Below are 18,615 nucleotides of genomic sequence, written 5' to 3'. Positions count from 1 at the left end.
CGAAACTCCGTGGCCGATATATGATGCAAAGACATCTACGCGCGACACACCTTCAGGGCTTTAATGCGGCGTCGATTCCTGATCGGTATCCACGCGTGCAAAGGCAGAGAGATGCAGCAATTCGGCGTGACAAGGAAGCTTTGATTACGCCGCTAGACTTGCGAAACTTGCTTTCGACGAGTTGTGCCTTTACATACGGCTTCACGCACATTGCGTTCGCAAAACACATTTACACGGCGTCGATGCTTGATGGTATCCAAGCGTTCGAAGGCACAGAAACGCAGCACTTCGGCGCGCCAAGGAAGCGTTGATCACGCCGTGAGACTGGGGAAACTAGGTTTCGACGAGGGATGCCTTTCTCCTGCGGTACTGCACTTTCGTAAAAATTTCCACGTGTTCTCAAGGGAAAGTTTTACCGCTTACACAGGGTTTTAAAAAACTTCGTGAAACGATGACGAACGGATAGACAATATGTCTTCGACACGCCACCTCCAGCTTCTGCAACACTAGCAAAACGCGATTTTGCCGCATGCAAGATGGCCGTCCGGTGGCTGCATTCGCGTAGCGGGGAAGCGCCATCCAGCAATCGTCATGGAGATCAATGGTACCTGCTATCTTCCGCTCCAGTGAGCCTCCCGTCGTTCGAAGCGCTATCTAGATTTTCGTTTCGAAACTGTGTGTTCCATAGAGTATGGGAAAACGGCATCTGGACGCTGTGCTTGAAAACATTTTTAAAACGGTGCCGCGTCGAAGGACGGGAGGCGGGCATTAGGCGTACAGGGGAGTATTGCTTGAGGAAGCAGCGTTCACGGGGAGCTCCATGACTAGGGGTGTCGCGAACCGGCCGCGGTTCGAGTTCGACCAGGTTCGACTTTTTCGAACTTTTAGAGGAAAGTTCGTCGAACCTTGTATTGAGGTTCGACTCGTGTGCGCATGCGCGACAGGTTGGCCAGTTGGCTTCGGATTGGATGGTAATGGCTAAGAGATGAATTAAGTGCAGCGCTGATCCGCTATTTCAGTCCATACAGGACTAAAATTTAAGTTATTAACTTCTTCAGTGAATAGAATTAGTTTCTTTTAATTGCAGCTGTTCACAAAATAAAATAACCCTTTGCATAAAAAAACAAAATCTCCAAACCTAGACATACTTGTTTCAAGGTCTGGCCACACTGTCCACAACGTCGAACCGTTCGAATCTGGTGAAAAGTTCGAAGGTTCGTCGAACCGGTTCAACCCAGTCGAACCCCCAAAGTTCGACCAAAAAATCTGGTTCGACAAAAGTTCGCGACACCCCTATCCATGACTGAGCTAACCTAATAACATTGCTATGGCTTGGCTATCAGACGATCTTAGACAAGCCAGCAGCAAGATGGCGACTCTCAGAGTCCGTACTCGCAAACGCCTGTACTGGGCAGGTTTTCTCTGCGTTTGGCAGCCGTGGACGCGCTATAGAACTTGACTTGTATCCAGTACAAAAATGCCATATATGGCAACTCCAGAATTGGCCAACTGAAGTCATATACGCCATATATATAATATGGTTATAGACCTTTGCAAAAAGGGCTCTCTGGCCGCCGCCATTTCGCGATTCGAGTGACCCCTATCAGCCAGAATTTTCTGCCACCTGCCTGAGCTGTGGATACCCGTTCAGCGCGACTCCCCACCCGCATTGTGCATTCGGAGTTGGCCAGTTCTTCTTCAAAGTTTTTACTTTATTTACCTGTTCAGGATGCTTATCCTTTCTCTGTTATCTTCACATGTGAAAACCAGGGAATACGAGGGCTCGTAGCCTGCTCGGCCTTCGCAGGAAACGAAGTAAGAAATGGAACGTCAAGTAGACAGCGACGCCGGCCGTTCGACGCTCTTCGAGGATTATTTCTGTTGAAATAATCTCCCAAAAACCTTCCCGGCTATGTTCTGGATCTTCGCGAAAAATAGCTGGCAGGGTTGGGATCGAGGTATGGGGACGGAATGCACACGTTCGTTCATTTGCTTTGGTGCTGTGCAAAAGCAGCTCTCTTCAACACATGCACTGAAACAAGCCGGACTCCGTCCGTTCGTCGTGAAGTGACGATCGTCGAGACTGTATATTGAATATGCTGCATTATTCAAGATATTTCTCAAATCCTTTTCGGATAACGCGATACCGTGGGGTACGTACGATATATGTTGTTCGATTCATGAGACTCATTAAAAATCATGTCGTGAGCGGGGAATACCCATGCAATTCGGCTTGTCGATTGACACGGCTGAGTGTATGGTGTCGTAAAAAGATCAACATAAAAATAAACATTCTCGTTGCATTTGTTCTGTCGCGGACGGACTCACCAAAACCGTTTTAATTTGTTTGTTTTTGTTCCCAAAAATAGTACAATGCGTTCTTAAAAACCTCGAGAAATTATATATGCCATAGAACACAAAATAAAAAATAAAACGCTGCACTTTAGCCGCCACCAGTGTCCGGAAGTGCGCCTACGCAGGCTGCCATAGCCCACTGACGAGAAAACCCACAGCGCAGCGCAGTCGGGCAACACTGGCGTACACTCTCAAAACCAGGGACGCGCGCTGAAAATCGCTTCTTCGAAACTGCCGCTGGAAAGGTCTATGTGGCCATACTTGCCAGCTTCTTCTTATGGCCCTATATGGCATTTCTTTACGGGATGAGATCACTTACTATAAGATATTGGGTTGTAGATAAGTGTAATTTATAAATTACGTTACTTCAAATCGACAAGATAATAAAGTTAATGACAGCCTTTGACGTAACGGCTGAAGACGTCAAGGCTACCACCTCACTTCATCGCTTCCCGCAGAGCCTTGTTCTAAATGCCTAGTTATGTGGTAAATTGGACTGAATCATACTTCTTATATGCTCTAATGTTTATTTCAATCATGGGCTGAGGCTCTATGTGTTTGCCCATTTTCTCTCTCTCTTTTTTTTTAAATTTACTTTCCCCTTTCTTTCTATTTCGATTTTATCCTATATGCTGTCTTTCTGATCTCTCTTTGTCTCATGATATAGCAAACAAGCACCTCATCGCTGGGTGATGTTCCTAGACATCCATGGAGGCACCACTGACATAAACACACATATGCCTATTGCTTATATATACTTTCACAATTGTGTTGTACTATTTTAACTAACCTTTTTTTTCATCAATTTCGTTCCAGACGAAGAAGGCACGAAGTGGTCGCCTGGAATGGAACATTCACTTCTGGCTTGGACGGGACACCAGCATGGTAGGATAAGTTGCCCTTTTTTCCAAAAGTTATCGTTATTATTTTTTAAAAAAGCTAACAGTGCTAACGAAGGAAAAGAGTTCTGACATACTTGCAACCTTTGAATGAAAACATTCAGTTGATGATATCTTCGTCGCCACAGCTTCAGTCATCATAACATGGGGAAGGGGCCACCATTTGTTGCTCAGTAACAACGAAATTTATTGAATGAATATATCAGTTTTTAATAACTGGTAAACAAGAACAAGTTACCGCAAAAGCAGACAGACCCAAAGCTTAAATTAGTATATTATAGAAGGTGTGAAACGAGCAGCGGTTAAAATAAGAAAAAAAAAGATGACTTTTCAGGTCCGAGATCTAGGGAGTATACGAAAACTCGAGAGTCGATGAACGCAACGACCGGCGTATTTTTTCTCAAAAACAAATGAGAAATAAAATAAATCAAAGAAACAAAGAAAAGTCGTTTCGAAGTGTCGTACTAATCCCACAAAGAGGATAACGTCGCAAATGCACGAAGATGAAAAAAAAATGCTTCCCTTGCTAGGAGAACATTGAAGCAAAGTTCCGATTGCAGTAGACGAATGAAAGCTGCTGTCGGCGTTTCGCTTATTTATAAACGGCACTATTTTGAAACGTAAGGAGCGTGTTGGTAGAGACTTAAAAAAACAGTGCGCTGTTTATGTGAGGAACACAAGCAGACATTTTTGAGTGACATCTATGCACATTATATGGAGCGGTCTCCTGGACAAACCAAATCAGCATGAGGTTTCCTCGACTTTATTGAAGGCGAGCTAAACCAAAGTGTAAGTGGTGGGAATAGCGAACAGACGTTTTGCTAAAGGATTGGAACGGCAAATAACAAGCTGGGTCTGTTGGTACACGCGCTGAAAGTTGTCCCTCTGCCTGTAGGAAAAAGTTCTAAGTAAATACTTAAAGATGTAACGACGACAAGTGCATAGTGTGAACTTTGATTAACTATAGGGTTTTTCCTGGTTTTCACTTAAACACTACTTCTACAGACACCAGCTTGTACAGCGGGTGTGGTACGAAACCAGTATGCTCATTTAAGTTGCAGTCATTTAGAAATCCGTTCGAGAATGTGCATAATGCACGCGGATATATATTAGACAACCTTGCCATCTCAAGTGCCTTTCCTCAGATTGAGAGACGTGGTATCTGCCATAAGTTCAGGTTGTCATGACACGCTTTTGCTTTTTGTGTGTATAAGACACCTGCCAGTGACGCAATGGAAAATGGTTGCCCTTTGTTATTTGCACTCACGTTCCGGGATGAAAGTAGAAGTGATCATACCGCTCAGAGTATAGTCCTTCTGAACCATTAACTTTAGTCCATTAACATCGGTATTCTGAGGAGGTAATACAAAGGGTTGATCTGTAGGTGGGTATACAGTACCACTTCAGAGGCAGCCTCCAAGCTATTTAGAAGAGTGGTGGCAGTCTCACAACTAAGGATAAAATATACACTATATTTTTTGATAATTTAGGAAAGCTGTAAGTGATTTAGGGAATGTTCCCAGTGTGGAGAGTATTCTTTATTCTTCAATATTGTTAGTTGAAATTCAAAAGAGTTACGTTACTAGTGCCCTATAAATTATGCACATGACGCGTAGAAGTGTCGTGCTTTTTGGACACCGGTGAAGGTTAGGATGGTGGCATTACGGCGCCATCAAACGCCGATCGCAGTAGGTGCGGTGCGTTGAAGTAAGCTTCTATTCGTGCAATATAATGCATATATTTTATCAGTTGGTTTAAATTTGTCGATTGACACAATTATGCCAATATTGAGAATTGATACGAGGAGGAAGCGGAAGTGACGTGGAGTCTTGCACAGGACGAGTACACGGTGGCCGCCATCAAGAGCGTGGAACTTGACGACTCCCTGGGCGGAAGTCCAGTCCAGCACCGAGAAGTCCAGGACCACGAGTCCGACATGTTCCTCTCACTTTTCAAGACGGGAGTCAAGTAAGTGTACCATCCATGTTATTTTTGTTTTTGTTTTCTTAGCAGGAATCGCAAAAAAATCTACTATGTGCGCGTTCCATCAACTATCAATTAATTAGCACCTGTGACGTCACATAACAGCGGGAGAATTGCTGACGGGAGGGTGCATGTGGGCAGATGCTTCACATCTTTAAAAGCTTCTTCCTGCACACGCGTGGTGCAATTACACCTGGATTGAAGGCTTGTTTGTAAACAGCACCCCCGTCTATTGGAGATTTTTATCCCGTATTTTCAAACCTACTTTCGAAACTTCGTCTCTAGGCCACCAGGCGTTGCTAATACCTGATTCGCTCCATGTAAGAGCTGGCGAGCGAACCTACCGCCAGAACTTTCTGTTGTAACCGCTAGGTGCCGTCGATTTCGATGGAGACGCTAGAAGCTTACGGGCAGCGAAAGCTCGCGCTGCAAAAACCTGAAATTTTCGGTTCATCCCTACTCGCGCCCATTTCGATCTGAATGAGCATCGTACCGGCGTGCGGTCGCGGACCCCTACTATATGAGACATTTTAAAGACCCCAGTCTAGGAGGTCACTGAACTGGGTAGATTTCTCTTTTACGGTGGAGACACCTGACGCCCTTTGGGGCTGATTAAGTTCTCACTGTCCAGAACACACAGCCCAATTACTACAGCGGATGATCTAGCTAGTCCATGTGCCCGATATAAATCTCTGGAATCCAACCCGGGTCCTTCGCGCGACAGCCAAACCCGCTAACCACTCGGCCACGCACGCGCTCGCTCGGCGACGCGTGTGGTAATATAATTAACCATTGTACACCCGAATCAATTGGAGGTCTTTTTTATGTGTAATTAATCTTTCGGGCTTTTATATCTTGTTCACTCCACCGCCCCCCCCCCCCCCCCCCCCTTGCCCCCATTTTGTTTGTTGCACTGTAGAATATTTTATGCTTTAAAATGTTATGTGTAACGTTTTGTTAGTGTTTTCGATACATAATTTACATTTTCATCTGCTCCCTTCCCCGTTTGGTGTTGCATTGTATAATCCTTGGTAATCTTGCTCTCTATAAACATTGTATCCACTCCAGGTTGGACTACAATTTTGGCTTGCACTACCTCGTAAATAAAATAATATTAGTATTATTAATATGAGTCTGGGAATACCGGTTAGAATCGAATAGCACGTCGTCATTTATAACCTTCGCAGTAGACGGGAAAGCCACGACATGTAGCCCCTTCTCTAATGATGTCGGAGAGGGGCGGGTGGGGAAATGGGTTGGGCGGGTCTCTAAATAAGAAAAACAATATGACCGCGCCGGTGTTATTCGCCGCCTCACGCCGAAACCCATAAACGCAGAAGGCCCGTAGGCCTAACCGTCTAATCACACTCCGGGGTTGCCCTTCAGGTACCTGGACGGCGGCATTGAGTCCGGTCTGCACGAGCTGGACAAGTCGGTCCACAAGCGTCTCTTCCACCTCAAGGGCAAGCGGAACGTGCGCGTGCGGCAGGTGCCCCTGGCCGCGTCGTCCATGAACCACGGCGACTGCTTCGTGCTCGACGCCCGGGACCGGGTCTACGTGTACGTGGGACACCGCAGCGGGCGCCTGGAGAGGGTCAAGGGCATCCAGGTGGCCAACGGGCTGCGCGACGACGTGCACGGCGGCCGCAGCAAGATCTGCATCATCGGTGAGTCAGCGGCGGTGCACACGTGCAAGAAAACACGAGGCCAGGGTCACACTGTGAATGCATCATACAAGAGACTGTCTACAGACACTAGAGAGTTTCTGCACAGCCGATAGGGTACGATGGGCCCTCCGGTACGAACTGCGCATGCGCTGCCACAGAGGTCTCCCATATGCGCGCTTCGTATACCGGAGGGCTCATCGTATCGGATGGGCAGAAACGGTTCTCTAAAACTCTCTACTGTTTGTGGCGTGTTTCTTTATTCCATGACGGTCCTGCCAAACTCTCTGCAGACATGTTCTAAGCATCTATGTATAAAGCAAAGATGCTTCAAACCAGACTTGTAAGTAAAGCGTAAAGGTAACGCGTTACTTGGGTCTATAGTTACTTTTTTTCTTCTAAAGTTAGAAGTAACCCCCTAACTCCTGACACTGTGTAAAAAGAGGAACGAGTAACGCATTATTGTTACTTTTTGGATGATGTGACGAGTAATGGTATTCATTCACACGTCAAAAAACGAGGAACTATTACCGATGTCAAATAGTGGAAGCGGCTACTGCTTCAAAAACACGTTACGTTCACACGGATGTAACGCATTTCTTTTTGAATTGCAGTAGCAATGTAACGTACTTGGCTACACTTTGAGTGAGTAACGAGTGACGGTGTTCAGGTACTTCGTTTCAGTTACGCGTTCACGTCTGCTTCGAACACTACTTGAGACGTGTCCGCTAATGATTCTGTCATCGTGCCTGCAGCGAACGCCGTGTCCTTTGTATGATGTGTGAGCAGTGTGCGTTGGCTTCTTGCGTAACCGAGGTTACGGCGACGACAGAACGCCGAGCTCTGATTGGCTTCAATTGGAAGGATATGGTGGGTAGATCCCGACACACCTAGTCTTGAGGTCTACAACCACTATCCTTACATCGGAGCCAATCAGAGCTCGCCGTTCTGACGTCCCTGCAACCCCCGTGCAAGAAGCAGACGAACTTCCGCTCCGCATACCCCGTTCCGATCGTTGCCGACGCTATGACCCCAATGAAACCAAACAAACAGCGCCAAAATTGCATTGTCATGGCGCTCGTTGTCTTTGCGCGTTTGCTATATCACCAGCTAAACCAATTACGCCCTGAAAAAAAAAAAAAGCGAATGATCGCGGCTCATGCCCTGTGCGCGATGGGCAGCGTTTCTAAAATACTCAGTAGGAGACCAAACTAAATGCGATAACAAGCCCGCCATTTAGCGACAGCTCAAAACATGAAGGTTGATTTATATAGCTACTGCTAAATAGCTTTTCGAGAGATGGCGCTACATGCTTTCGAGCGACTCCCCCTGAACCAATACGTGCAGACGTGCAGTTCCCGGTGCGGCCGCTGCGAGAGAAATGGCGGCGTTGCGATCGCCATTAGTTCATTTCTCGAGTACGAATCGGAGCCACTTTTTCAAAGCAGGGTCTATGACAGTTTCCTAACTGAGTTGTTTTAGTAAAGTTGGTGATTGATTCAGTCGGTGATAGCAGAGGAACAAAGACTCAGAGCGCCGTGACAGTGCACTTTTTGGCGCTGCTTGAGCTGTTTCACCTGATCGTACAGCGTGGGCTGTGGTCGGACTTAAGGGGAAACGGAGTATAGGAGAAACTTTCGGCAACAAATTGGAAAGCCCCGACAACGTGCGTTTTACGTAGAATACGTAAGACGTTTGCCAGTACGGCCTCTGGGCACCGCCATCTTGCCATTGGGGGGGTAGATCGTGTGATGGTCAAGCACTGCTGAGGCGTACCCACGGCTTCCAGACTGGCGCCCAGACAAAGCGTTTTTTTCATCCAAAGTTGCCAGACTAGCTCTCGGAGCGCGGCTGCTAGAAAACGTCTATAGTCCGCCTTTAAACATAAGTGGGATTGAGTTTATTTATATGTTTATTATTTATGAATACTGTTCACCCCTAACATGGGCTGCGCCAGGTATAGGGAAAGAAGTTCACTTAAAGTACACGTTACGAGTTCACATAAAATATAAAATAGACAACAAGAAAAGAACCAAAACAATGCACGGACCATTTGGAATACAAAGAGGGTTTAATAACAATAAAAGAAAACCTATAATTGAAACACTTTACACTTCAATAGTAAAAATACTAATCCGACCAATCAACATCACTTTCTGTGAAAAAAACAACAACATATTTAACAGGCTGTTTTAAAACTCTGAAATAACATTTGAAAACTCCCGTGGATAGTTTATCGACACAATATTGTGGGGAAGGATATTCCAGTTACGTATAGTTCTAAGGAAAAACGGATACCAATATGCATCGATATGATAATTCGGTGGTTTAAATTGATGCCTGTGAGTACGTCTTGGTTCTTTTAGGTCGCGAGGATTTAGCATGTAATGGCAGGAGCCTACATTTAACAAGTGATGAAAAGAAACTTTTTTTTTTAATCGAGTTAATTTTTGCCTTACCGAAAGCAATGGAAGATAAAGTTAAGTCAACGTATTTCTAACGGAATAATATGTCGCCTATATCGATAAACTAAATCTTCCCGCCTTCCTTCAAACGTTCTCGATGTTCGTCAATTTTAATTTTTTTTATGAGGGTCCCAGACCATGGCTGCGTATTCTAAAGTAGGCCTAATATACGTTTTGTACGTCATTAGATTGATTGCAGGTTAAGCTTGCTTGGGAGAAAGCGGGTTGGTTCAAGTAATGGATGAAGAAAGAATAAAACAATTAAATCAGGGACAACACAACCACATCTTTCAGAAGATGTCGTTGTGTGTTGCGAGAAAGATGTGGTTGTGTTGTCTCTGCTTTAGTTGTTTTATTTTTTCTTCAGCCATGATAAGGGTGAGCACAATAAAGAATTCGACTTCGATACAATTTTTTTTTTAATTACATCATGGCAAATTTTATGTATGTGTTCTCACAAACTCAAGTCCCTTGAAATAGTGACTCTGAAATATTTAAAACTGCCTACTTCATTTAATGGAACGCTGTCGAATTGGTAGTTTAAAGGAAGAGCATTTTTTATTGGTTATTCGGGCAAAAACAGTTTTTGCTTATTCATTTACATTTTCCATTTCTCGCACCCGTCCTGAATAGACCTGAGAGATACACTTAAGACTAGACCTGAGAGATACGTTGGTCATCATCAGTTTTAATCCTTGAGTATATCAGACAATCGTCAGCGAATAACCGTATTCTAACATCAGGACAGACTTGTGAAGCAATGCCATTAATATATATTAAAAATAAAATTCTGCCGAGAATTGACCCCTGAGGGACGCCAGAGGATTTAAAATATGACGCTACGACTCACACTATAAGAAAATAGTTTTTGAAGTATTTCATTGTGAGGCACTTTATCAGACGCTTTAGATAGGTCAAGACATACCGCATCGATCTGACCTCGCTCATTAGAAGCAGCCGCGAAATCGTCAAATGTTTCAATCAGTTGCGTGACTATCGGTAAATTCTGACCAAATCCATGCTGATTAGGATTAAAAATGCTACATGAATTAAAAACATTGTATAGCACTTTGGATGCGATATGCTCAGACAGTTTACACACTGTGCACGTTAAAGATACGGGACGATAGTTCTCAAGCATTATGTTTACTTACTTTTTTTAAGAATCGGTATTACCCTCGCATTCACCGATCTCCGGGAACGTTGTGATGCAGCATCGAACTGCGAAAAAATAGTCAGCTGCTTTGAAGCGCGTTCTGCATATCGTTTTGAGAACTCATTTGGTATTTTATCAGGTACTATTGACTTTTTTACGTCTATATTAAATAACAGTGAAAGGATCTCTTCCTCGGCAAAAGTCAAATTTTCCATAGTAGTAGCGCCCGTCTCATCAAACACAGAATCATCTATTCGTGCAGCATCATTAACAAAGTCAATATAAAAATAAATATTAAACCCATTAGCCATTTCGTATAAATCGGTAACAACATCGCCATTTTCAGAACTTTACTCTAATGGCTCTTTTGAAGATGTTGCGTGACGCCAAAATTTTGTGGCGCCCATTTGATAAAATTAGGCAAAGATTTCATGATGTATAGCGATTCTTCTTCTTTCAGTTTATAAAGTTTTTTGGAGAATTAAAATTTCCAAAACCTTTTGTTCATCTTGTTTTCTCCTCTTTACTTCTTTACGGATTCCACGCTTTTAAATATCCAATGTTCTAAACGGCAATCATAAACGCGTTTGAGCTCAGCCCACCAAATATCCACGTCTTCCGTCCCTTCAAATGTTGAACAACAACCACGTGACTTCTCGAGGTAGTCTAACAAAAAAAAAAAAAAAAAAAAAAAGCACGGATCTCGCGGTGCCTCCCGCTCGAATCTGAATGCATGACTTTCCGGCTTTAGAATGTCGTGAATAGATTTTCCCCGTGTTCTGCGGCAGTGTAGGCGCGTCGGCAGTTTTCTAGCTTCTTGTGGCACGATCGTCGTGCAAATTAAAATAAAGATGAGATAAAATTTAAAACAAAAAACAAAACAAAACTTACACGTGGAGAGCGGTATTGTTAGGCCTAATAAATTCGCCACGAGCCACGACCTATTTGAGTGAATCGAATTCCTCGTGCTACACTTACAGTTGTCGCCGTCGCGAGCGATGTCAAAACACGTCGTTTGCAGCATGCACTGCGAATCACTCCGATGACCATGAGTAACCGTGACTAAGCAGTTTTCAGGCCGGCGCCGATGTATTTGAACGGTTGACTGAGGGCGATAATGAAGCTTTTTCGCTTAGGTGGCCCAATTAGAACGTTCCTGTTCGTGAGCGTGTCCTGTTATGCCGGGACGGACTTGTGCATTACAAGTGATTGAATTGCTTGTATAATCCATTAAGGTTTTTTTTTTTTTCTGGTGATCTTGAAATAGTTCTGTTTCGTGTCTCTTACTTTGTAATAATTTAAGTACTGTAGTTAGATTTTAGGGTAATTATATTTGAAGAAATAGTTCAATTGATTGAAACGTAAAATGTTGTTTAATTCCTGTTGTTTTTTCTTAAAGAAAGATTTTTTAATTTTTGGTTAATGCAGGTTTAAATATTTGAGTTCGAATATGAACTGCGTTAAAACAGCTTATGACTGCTTACAATGGTGCGGCAGTTGTTGTCCAGAGGAAAAGAAAAGGCTATCCGGGAGAGGTGTGGGTATCCGCTACTGGGCAAATCGCAACCCGGCTGCAAAACGTAAAAACCGAAAAAAAAAAAAAATACTGGTTGGAAATTTAGCGGAGAGTTCGAAATACTGCCATGTCAAAAAGTCCAAGGTGTAGTATTCGAGCGGACAAAATTTATTCGGCTCTAATGTCAGGTATTTGTCTTCGCAGGCAGTTCACCAAACCAGTTTTTTGCAGGAACTTCAGAATCGCCCTTAAAGGTTCTGTTCGCAGTTCTACGATTGTGCAGACCACCTCCTCGTATGCCCTTTACGATGAGATGGTTCTTATGGCACCGATTTCCGTAAAACGCGTCATGGTGGAACGTAAAAAGTGAAAATGCAGTCGGTCATAATTATACACAAATATCTGACCCACCTTTTATGCATGTGTCTACATGAACAAAGCCATAGCGTATGAAATCACGGAAATAAAAAAAGCAAACGAAAGCCAACTCTCTGAAACAAATCTGGTCATAAAAGAATTCTTAGGGATGTGTTGGTTTGTCAATATTTTGCACCCTAAAAAGTTCTTATAAGCACCCCTTACAAGAGTTCTTCATAGAAAAAAATTCTTTTAAAGGGGTTATGAAGCGATATTGGGTTGAAATGTTCATGAATTTGCAGAGGCGTACTGTTCCTATAGGCTGGCCCAAGTATACTCACGCAATCCGCCACTTCTTTGCTTCTTTCTCGCGGTGAAATTGCGAGGATAAAAGGAGGTTATTTATTTCAGTCTTCCCTTCGCAAAGCTTGATGACGTGATTGCGGGATCTAAACCACTCGCCTGACGGCAGTCGAGCGCGGCTCATTGATTGGAGACGAGAACTGCGTGAGCACTCGACTTCGGCTCGTAACAATCCATGCCTCGGCGGACACTCATGTAGTGGCTCCTGTCCAACCACTGCGACGATGAAAATATCCGAACTCTAACAATGCCTGGAGCTCAGCACGTGTTTTCTACTTTGCAAACCCCAGCGCGTGGCTATGATTAACGTTGCGGCATAGGATAGGCACAAGGCCACGTGGCCGCTTCTTTGGCACCGAGTTGAGGGCATGAACGATATTCATATTTATCGAATATTTTTGGCGACTTCCATTTCCTAGAAAGAGAAAATGAAAGACGTTTACAACTCCCTGTAACGCCGAATTAGAGCGCAGCTCTTGAGGAGGAGGAGGGAAGGGTACTGAGGAGAGGGTATACTCCTCCTCCCTCCTCCTCCCCTCCTCATCCTCCCTGCTACTCCTCCTCCATCCTCTTCTTCCTGCTCCTCCATACGCTTCCTCCTCCTCGTCCTCCTCCTCCTCCCCTCCTCCTCCTTCTTCACCTCCTCCTCCCCTCCGCTCATCCTCCTCCCTCCTCCCCTCTCTCCTCTCCTTCTCCTCATCCCTCATCGCCCCCTCTTACCTCCTTCTTTTCCCCCTCCTCCCCTCATCCTGCAAGCTCCTCCCCTCCTGTCATCGTCCTCCCTCCTCCCCCTTTCTCATCTCCTTCTCCTCATACCTCATCGTCCCCTCTTACCTTCTCCTTTTCCTTCTCCTCCTCCCTCCTCCTCCCCCTCCCCTCCCCTCCTCGTACTCTCCCTCTCGTCCTCCTCCCCTCCTCCTGCTCCCCGCGCGCTGCATCATGGGAAATGTCTCATAATGTACCGCGCGGTGACGCCGACGGCGACGCCGACGCCGCTCAAGCCGGAAACGGGCGCCTAAGAGCTGCGCTCTAAAACTAGAGCAAGTTTATTTAGTTATTAAAGGAGCTGAAAGAGTTTTTGGGGTGTCGAAGAAACTTTCAATAACGGATTATTTTTAGAGTGTACGGTTTCTTGTGGTCTGTCTGGTCTTGAGGTATGGCAACACTGGTTTACGCTGTAGATAATGAGAGACCCTTTCTGAAATTCAGTCTAGCTACTCCGATAACTATCATCATCTAAGTGTATACATCCTGTACCAGAGCCCTCTATATAAGTTTCACAATGCCTGTCAACGCAGAGCGCGCGCAATTTCAGGGCATCCCAACGAGCTTGGGGCAGCCGGAAAAAAGTGTGCGTGGCTCACGGCTGGTGGCGCAAAGCAGAGTCATTGTCTGCGGTGAAGACGACCTTTTGCTTCGCAGGGAGCATGCACGCCAGGGAATGGGTTATCGTCCCGGCGAAGCGAGTAGCACTTGGCAGTCGCTCGCGTTAGTCTTGCGGGCTTCTATTGGCTTACGAGGCACCTGAGATTATTGCCCTGTACAGATCAATAATAGAAAGAAGCAACCGGCAGCAAATTAGTTTTAGACGAAATAAAACACGAGTGAAAAAAAAAAATGACCTGAGCCTAGAATCCTGAGCCTTTGAATCAGGAATGGAAACTGTTTATTTTTAAAATAACAAGAAAGCAGTTGACGGCACGTTTGTAGAACACGCACTAGACCAGACATAATACATCAAGCCCATATAGTTAAAACGCAATCGTGCCACTGCATTGACTGGCGTTTGGGGGGGGGGGGGGGGGGGGGGGGGCGCAACGGGCAAGATATTAACCTTTCGCCAGTGTCTGTCGTCTGGTTGTTATATGCCGCAGAGAGGAAGGAAGAATGTCTGCAACACAGTTATCCTAGCTGCGAAATGCGTATGCCAAAACGAAGCGTAAATTGATTGTCTCTGCACTTATTAGAGACCACACCGTGGAAGGTCTCTAGCTCAACGCATCTGCCGCAAATATTTTGTCAATGTTGAGCAGATTAATTCGTTCGTCTGAGGGGTATTTTAAGACAATCGTGCATTAAACGGCGTTTTCCTCTTCCAACTTCAGAGCAACGGAGGCTCTGACGTGTCATAATGCAAAGATAACGCCGAACTGAAGCGCCTTTCAAAATTTGTACCATGCAAATGGCTATTGGTCTTCGATTTCGCCATATTACATGAGCAGGAGAGGCATGCCAAGAGTTCGTTTACAACACGGGTGATGTAGCCACCTATGTGTGCCGTATAAGATAACTGGAGGACCATGGTGCTATGTTGCGCTTTTTGGACTCCCAGGAGACTTGGAAGAGGGAAGTGACGTCAACGACTAGAGCAAACGCAGATTGGATGTTGACAGAAGAGAACAAAGTCAACACCCAATCTGCGCTTGCTGTGTCGTTGACGTCACTTCCCTCTCCCTAGTCTCCTGGGAGTCCAAAAAGCGCAACATAGCACCCCTGCATTCTTCGTACAGTATGATGGAACAGCTTAGCCAAAATCTTCGTTGCCTTTTCTGGAAGGTCGAATGATGCGGTGACTAGGACTGCAGGGAGCCCGTAAGGGCAGGGCGAGCGTATTTATTAATCCGTCAGTCACCTACGAATTACTTACCGCGGCTGGGTAAAAATACGGCTTGGCGATGTGAACGGCGGATCGCCGGGACACCGCTAAGCACGACGATCGAGCATGCGTGTTCTAACTGAGCAAGGCGCTGTCTGAGCTATTGGAATTTCGCGCGCTCAAGGTCACAAGTCACTTTTACTTTGTTTCTTTTTCAGTGGCCGTTCAGGGCGGTGAGAGGCGGGATTGGGTAAAATCCCTCGATAAGATTCACGCTTTCAAGTACCGCCAACGACTGTTGTGAAAACGCGCAAGACACGTGCCAAGAGCGGGTGCTCCTCCGCCATTCTCTTCCAAGGGCAGCTCATTTCAGTGCTGGGCCGTCATCTGCTTCCAAGGGCCGCTCGAGGCACGGGCCTTGTGCACTGGCGCATTTGACGCTACTTCCGAGGCGAATGTAAACACATGAGGGGCATTAGGATTCGATACTTCGTGAAAAAGTGGCGGGAGTTTTGCGAGGGGCGAGCTGCGCTGACAGGCATAGTGAAACTTAAATAGGAGGCTCTGTTTCTGCATGCCAATGGCAGCTTTTGATAGCTGGTGAAGCAAGAATTTGAAGACGGGCACCAATGCGGAGCCTGAACATTCTAGACGTTATAGTGCGCTGTATAGTTGTGCGATGTCACCATGACGAGTCTTATAAGGCTACGCTTTTGAAAATGTCATGGAAATATTTGGAATCTTAAACTTCGGCACGCCTTAGAGCGCTCATGAAGGAAATATGAAGAGAATTTTATCAAGAGTTTTACTCGACTATAGTTTCTTAACACCATCGAAATTAAAACAAATAGAGAAATAGCTGTATATCGAAGAACACCGTAACTTTCATACATCTGCCCGTGGCTAATATGTGCTAGATTTTAACCACCGTTACCAGAGTGGATCCGTGGACGAGTGGGCTAGAGCCCCCCACGGACAGTAGCGTTTGAGTGCGTTTGACTTCGTTGCGGCTGCGAGAAAGCAGGACATCCCTGATTCTTATGTCGCGTGCCAAACTATTCCTTGAATTGGATTCCATGCTTCATACGAAACACAGATGTGCCGGTGACTCGCTTTCGTTTCTTGACGCAACGCAGTGAAACGCACTCATACGCTCTCAAACGCAAACGCGTCTTAGGGCTCATTCACACTGGAAGCGGATCCGCGTTCGCAAAGCGGTTGCGAACGCGGTTGTATAAGGATTCAGTACAATTGCACGCGCACACGATGACATCAAATGCGCGTGCAATTGCACTGGATCTTTATACAACCGCGTTCGCAACCGCTTCGCGAACGCGGATCCGCTTCCAGTGTGAATGGGGGGTTAGCGTGGAGCGAAAGCTTGCGCTGCAGAACCTCCTGGGTTCGATCCCCAGCCCTCGCCCGTTTAGATCTGGACGAGTTTCGTACCGGCACGCGTTCGTGTAATCACTACTGTGCGGTGCACGGTTGTATCTCACTGTAGCTGCACTGCATAACCCGTTAAGGCGTACCAACTTCAAGGCTGCCTAAACATACAAGCAGGACAATTGCCACCATTAGCTTACACACACTCCGCCTGATATTTGAGCCACTAGATGGGACTGGATTTGTGAAAGGGTTTATTGTAGATAGTGCAGTAGGACTGCTATGTATAATAAAAGTATAGTTTGTGGGGTTTCACCTACATCACGCAGTAGCGATACACGACTGTACGCCGGTACAATGCTCATCCAGATCAAAAAGGGCAGGAGCGGCCAATAAGAATGAGGATTGATATCTGGGTTCTTCAGCAGGAAGGAAAATTTAGTGTGAAATTAAGCACCCATATGCAGATTCACTTTCGGGACGCAGATTGGCACCTCTGCTGCGTCCTTGCGCCCAGTGTACCAGCTGCGGCCCCATGTTACCCCGCAACAGTAAAAGTGTTACACGCCTTCTTGTAACTGCCCTAATGCCCTAACGTGTGTGCGCGCGTGCTTATATGTTTATGTTTTCTAGACGAGAGCAGCTGCGAAGCGGAGGTGAATGCATTCTTCGAGGAACTCGGGGCCGGGTCTCCGGCAGACGTCAAAGACGCCGAAGAAGGCGGCGATGACGTGGAACACGAGCGCTCCGCTGACACGGAGGTGTCTCTTCACAGGTACGGCATATACATAACACAGATTCGCCGAAGCCGAACGCTTTTTAGCATAGCGTTATACTGAATGCAGGTATTGTTTCCGCCACGCCGGAACCGGACCTGTGACAATCCGCTAACGAACCATGAGGGCCACGAGGAAGCTGTAGCATAGCGTCACCGGAGGCTATACCGCCAAGAGCGGTACCGCTACCGGGAGCTCGCACTGCAGCTTCGAAGCATGTCTTCCAGCGCGTGCCTTCTGGCCACTCCAAAGTCCCTCTGCTGGTACATCCTGCCAAAGACACAGAGTTTCTCCGCAGAGATGATGACAAAATTTTCCGCGAACATGCCTTCACGCATTTTGGCAGAATGTCTGCATAATACATCTGTATGCTCCGCACATGTCTCCAGAGAGTTTTTTTGTATGACCAATGTTACGTCACACAAGGAAGAAACATCCCTTAGACAGTGTCTGCAGCTTGTCTTTTTGGTACGATGTGGTAGCAGTAGGACAGCTGCTAATGCAGGTATTGTTAAGGGTGGCTCTCAATGATGGGGGCACGCCAGAACCTTGGCGCCAGTGACAGTCACAATCACAAACGACTGGTTTGACGCCACGCCACCGAGGTGGCGCTGATGTCGGTGCGCCGCACGCGGGGTTTCTCTGCGCCGCGTGCGCGCGCCGTCCTGTCGCGATATTGATGTGAATTTTGAGTAAGTCCTCGAGTGCATGCACTGTGCCTCGTTCATACGTTAGTCGGGTATTGCAGCGTATTCGGTGGTCTCATTATTGAAGAATGTGTTTGTCCCGACAGCCAAGTTTACTTTTTCCCAGTCTTGAGGCATTTTCTAGTCTTATTCATTCGGGCACACGTGCTCCCAGTATTTCGGCACAGTTTGTTTTATTATTGATGTTTAATTTGTCCCCAATTTCGAGGCACATATTGTTTCATTACGGAAGTGTCTTCTGTCCCAAAATTTGCAGCAGCGTTGTTTCATTATTAAAGTACCCTTCGCCATAATATTGGAGCATACACTTTGTTCCAGCGCCGGGGTGCACCATGTCTCCGTCTTCGAGGGTTTCTGCTCCTAACCTTAAATCATAAATTTCTTTGGAACTG

General features: G+C 45.9%; 1 protein-coding gene across 2 annotated transcripts in view; it reads left to right on the top strand.

Moving 5' to 3' along the window:
- The window catches only part of LOC8032070 (gelsolin, cytoplasmic), a 104,466-nt gene that overhangs the window by 58,312 nt on the left and 27,539 nt on the right, over window positions 1-18,615 (top strand). For both annotated transcript variants that reach the window (XM_042288871.1, XM_029993690.4), the window contains exons 3-6: window positions 3,172-3,240; window positions 5,092-5,222; window positions 6,624-6,904; window positions 17,374-17,515. In XM_042288871.1, coding sequence (XP_042144805.1) covers window positions 3,172-3,240; window positions 5,092-5,222; window positions 6,624-6,904; window positions 17,374-17,515 — 623 coding nt within the window. The remainder of the gene's footprint in view (window positions 1-3,171; window positions 3,241-5,091; window positions 5,223-6,623; window positions 6,905-17,373; window positions 17,516-18,615) is intronic.

The sequence above is a fragment of the Ixodes scapularis genome, unplaced genomic scaffold (genome assembly GCF_016920785.2).
Source record: "Ixodes scapularis isolate PalLabHiFi unplaced genomic scaffold, ASM1692078v2 PGA_scaffold11__112_contigs__length_91849675, whole genome shotgun sequence".
In the NCBI taxonomy this organism is placed as follows: Eukaryota; Metazoa; Arthropoda; class Arachnida; order Ixodida; family Ixodidae; genus Ixodes; species Ixodes scapularis.
The sequence above is the reverse complement of the archived record's forward strand: the minus strand, read 5'-3'. Positions and strand labels throughout refer to the sequence as shown.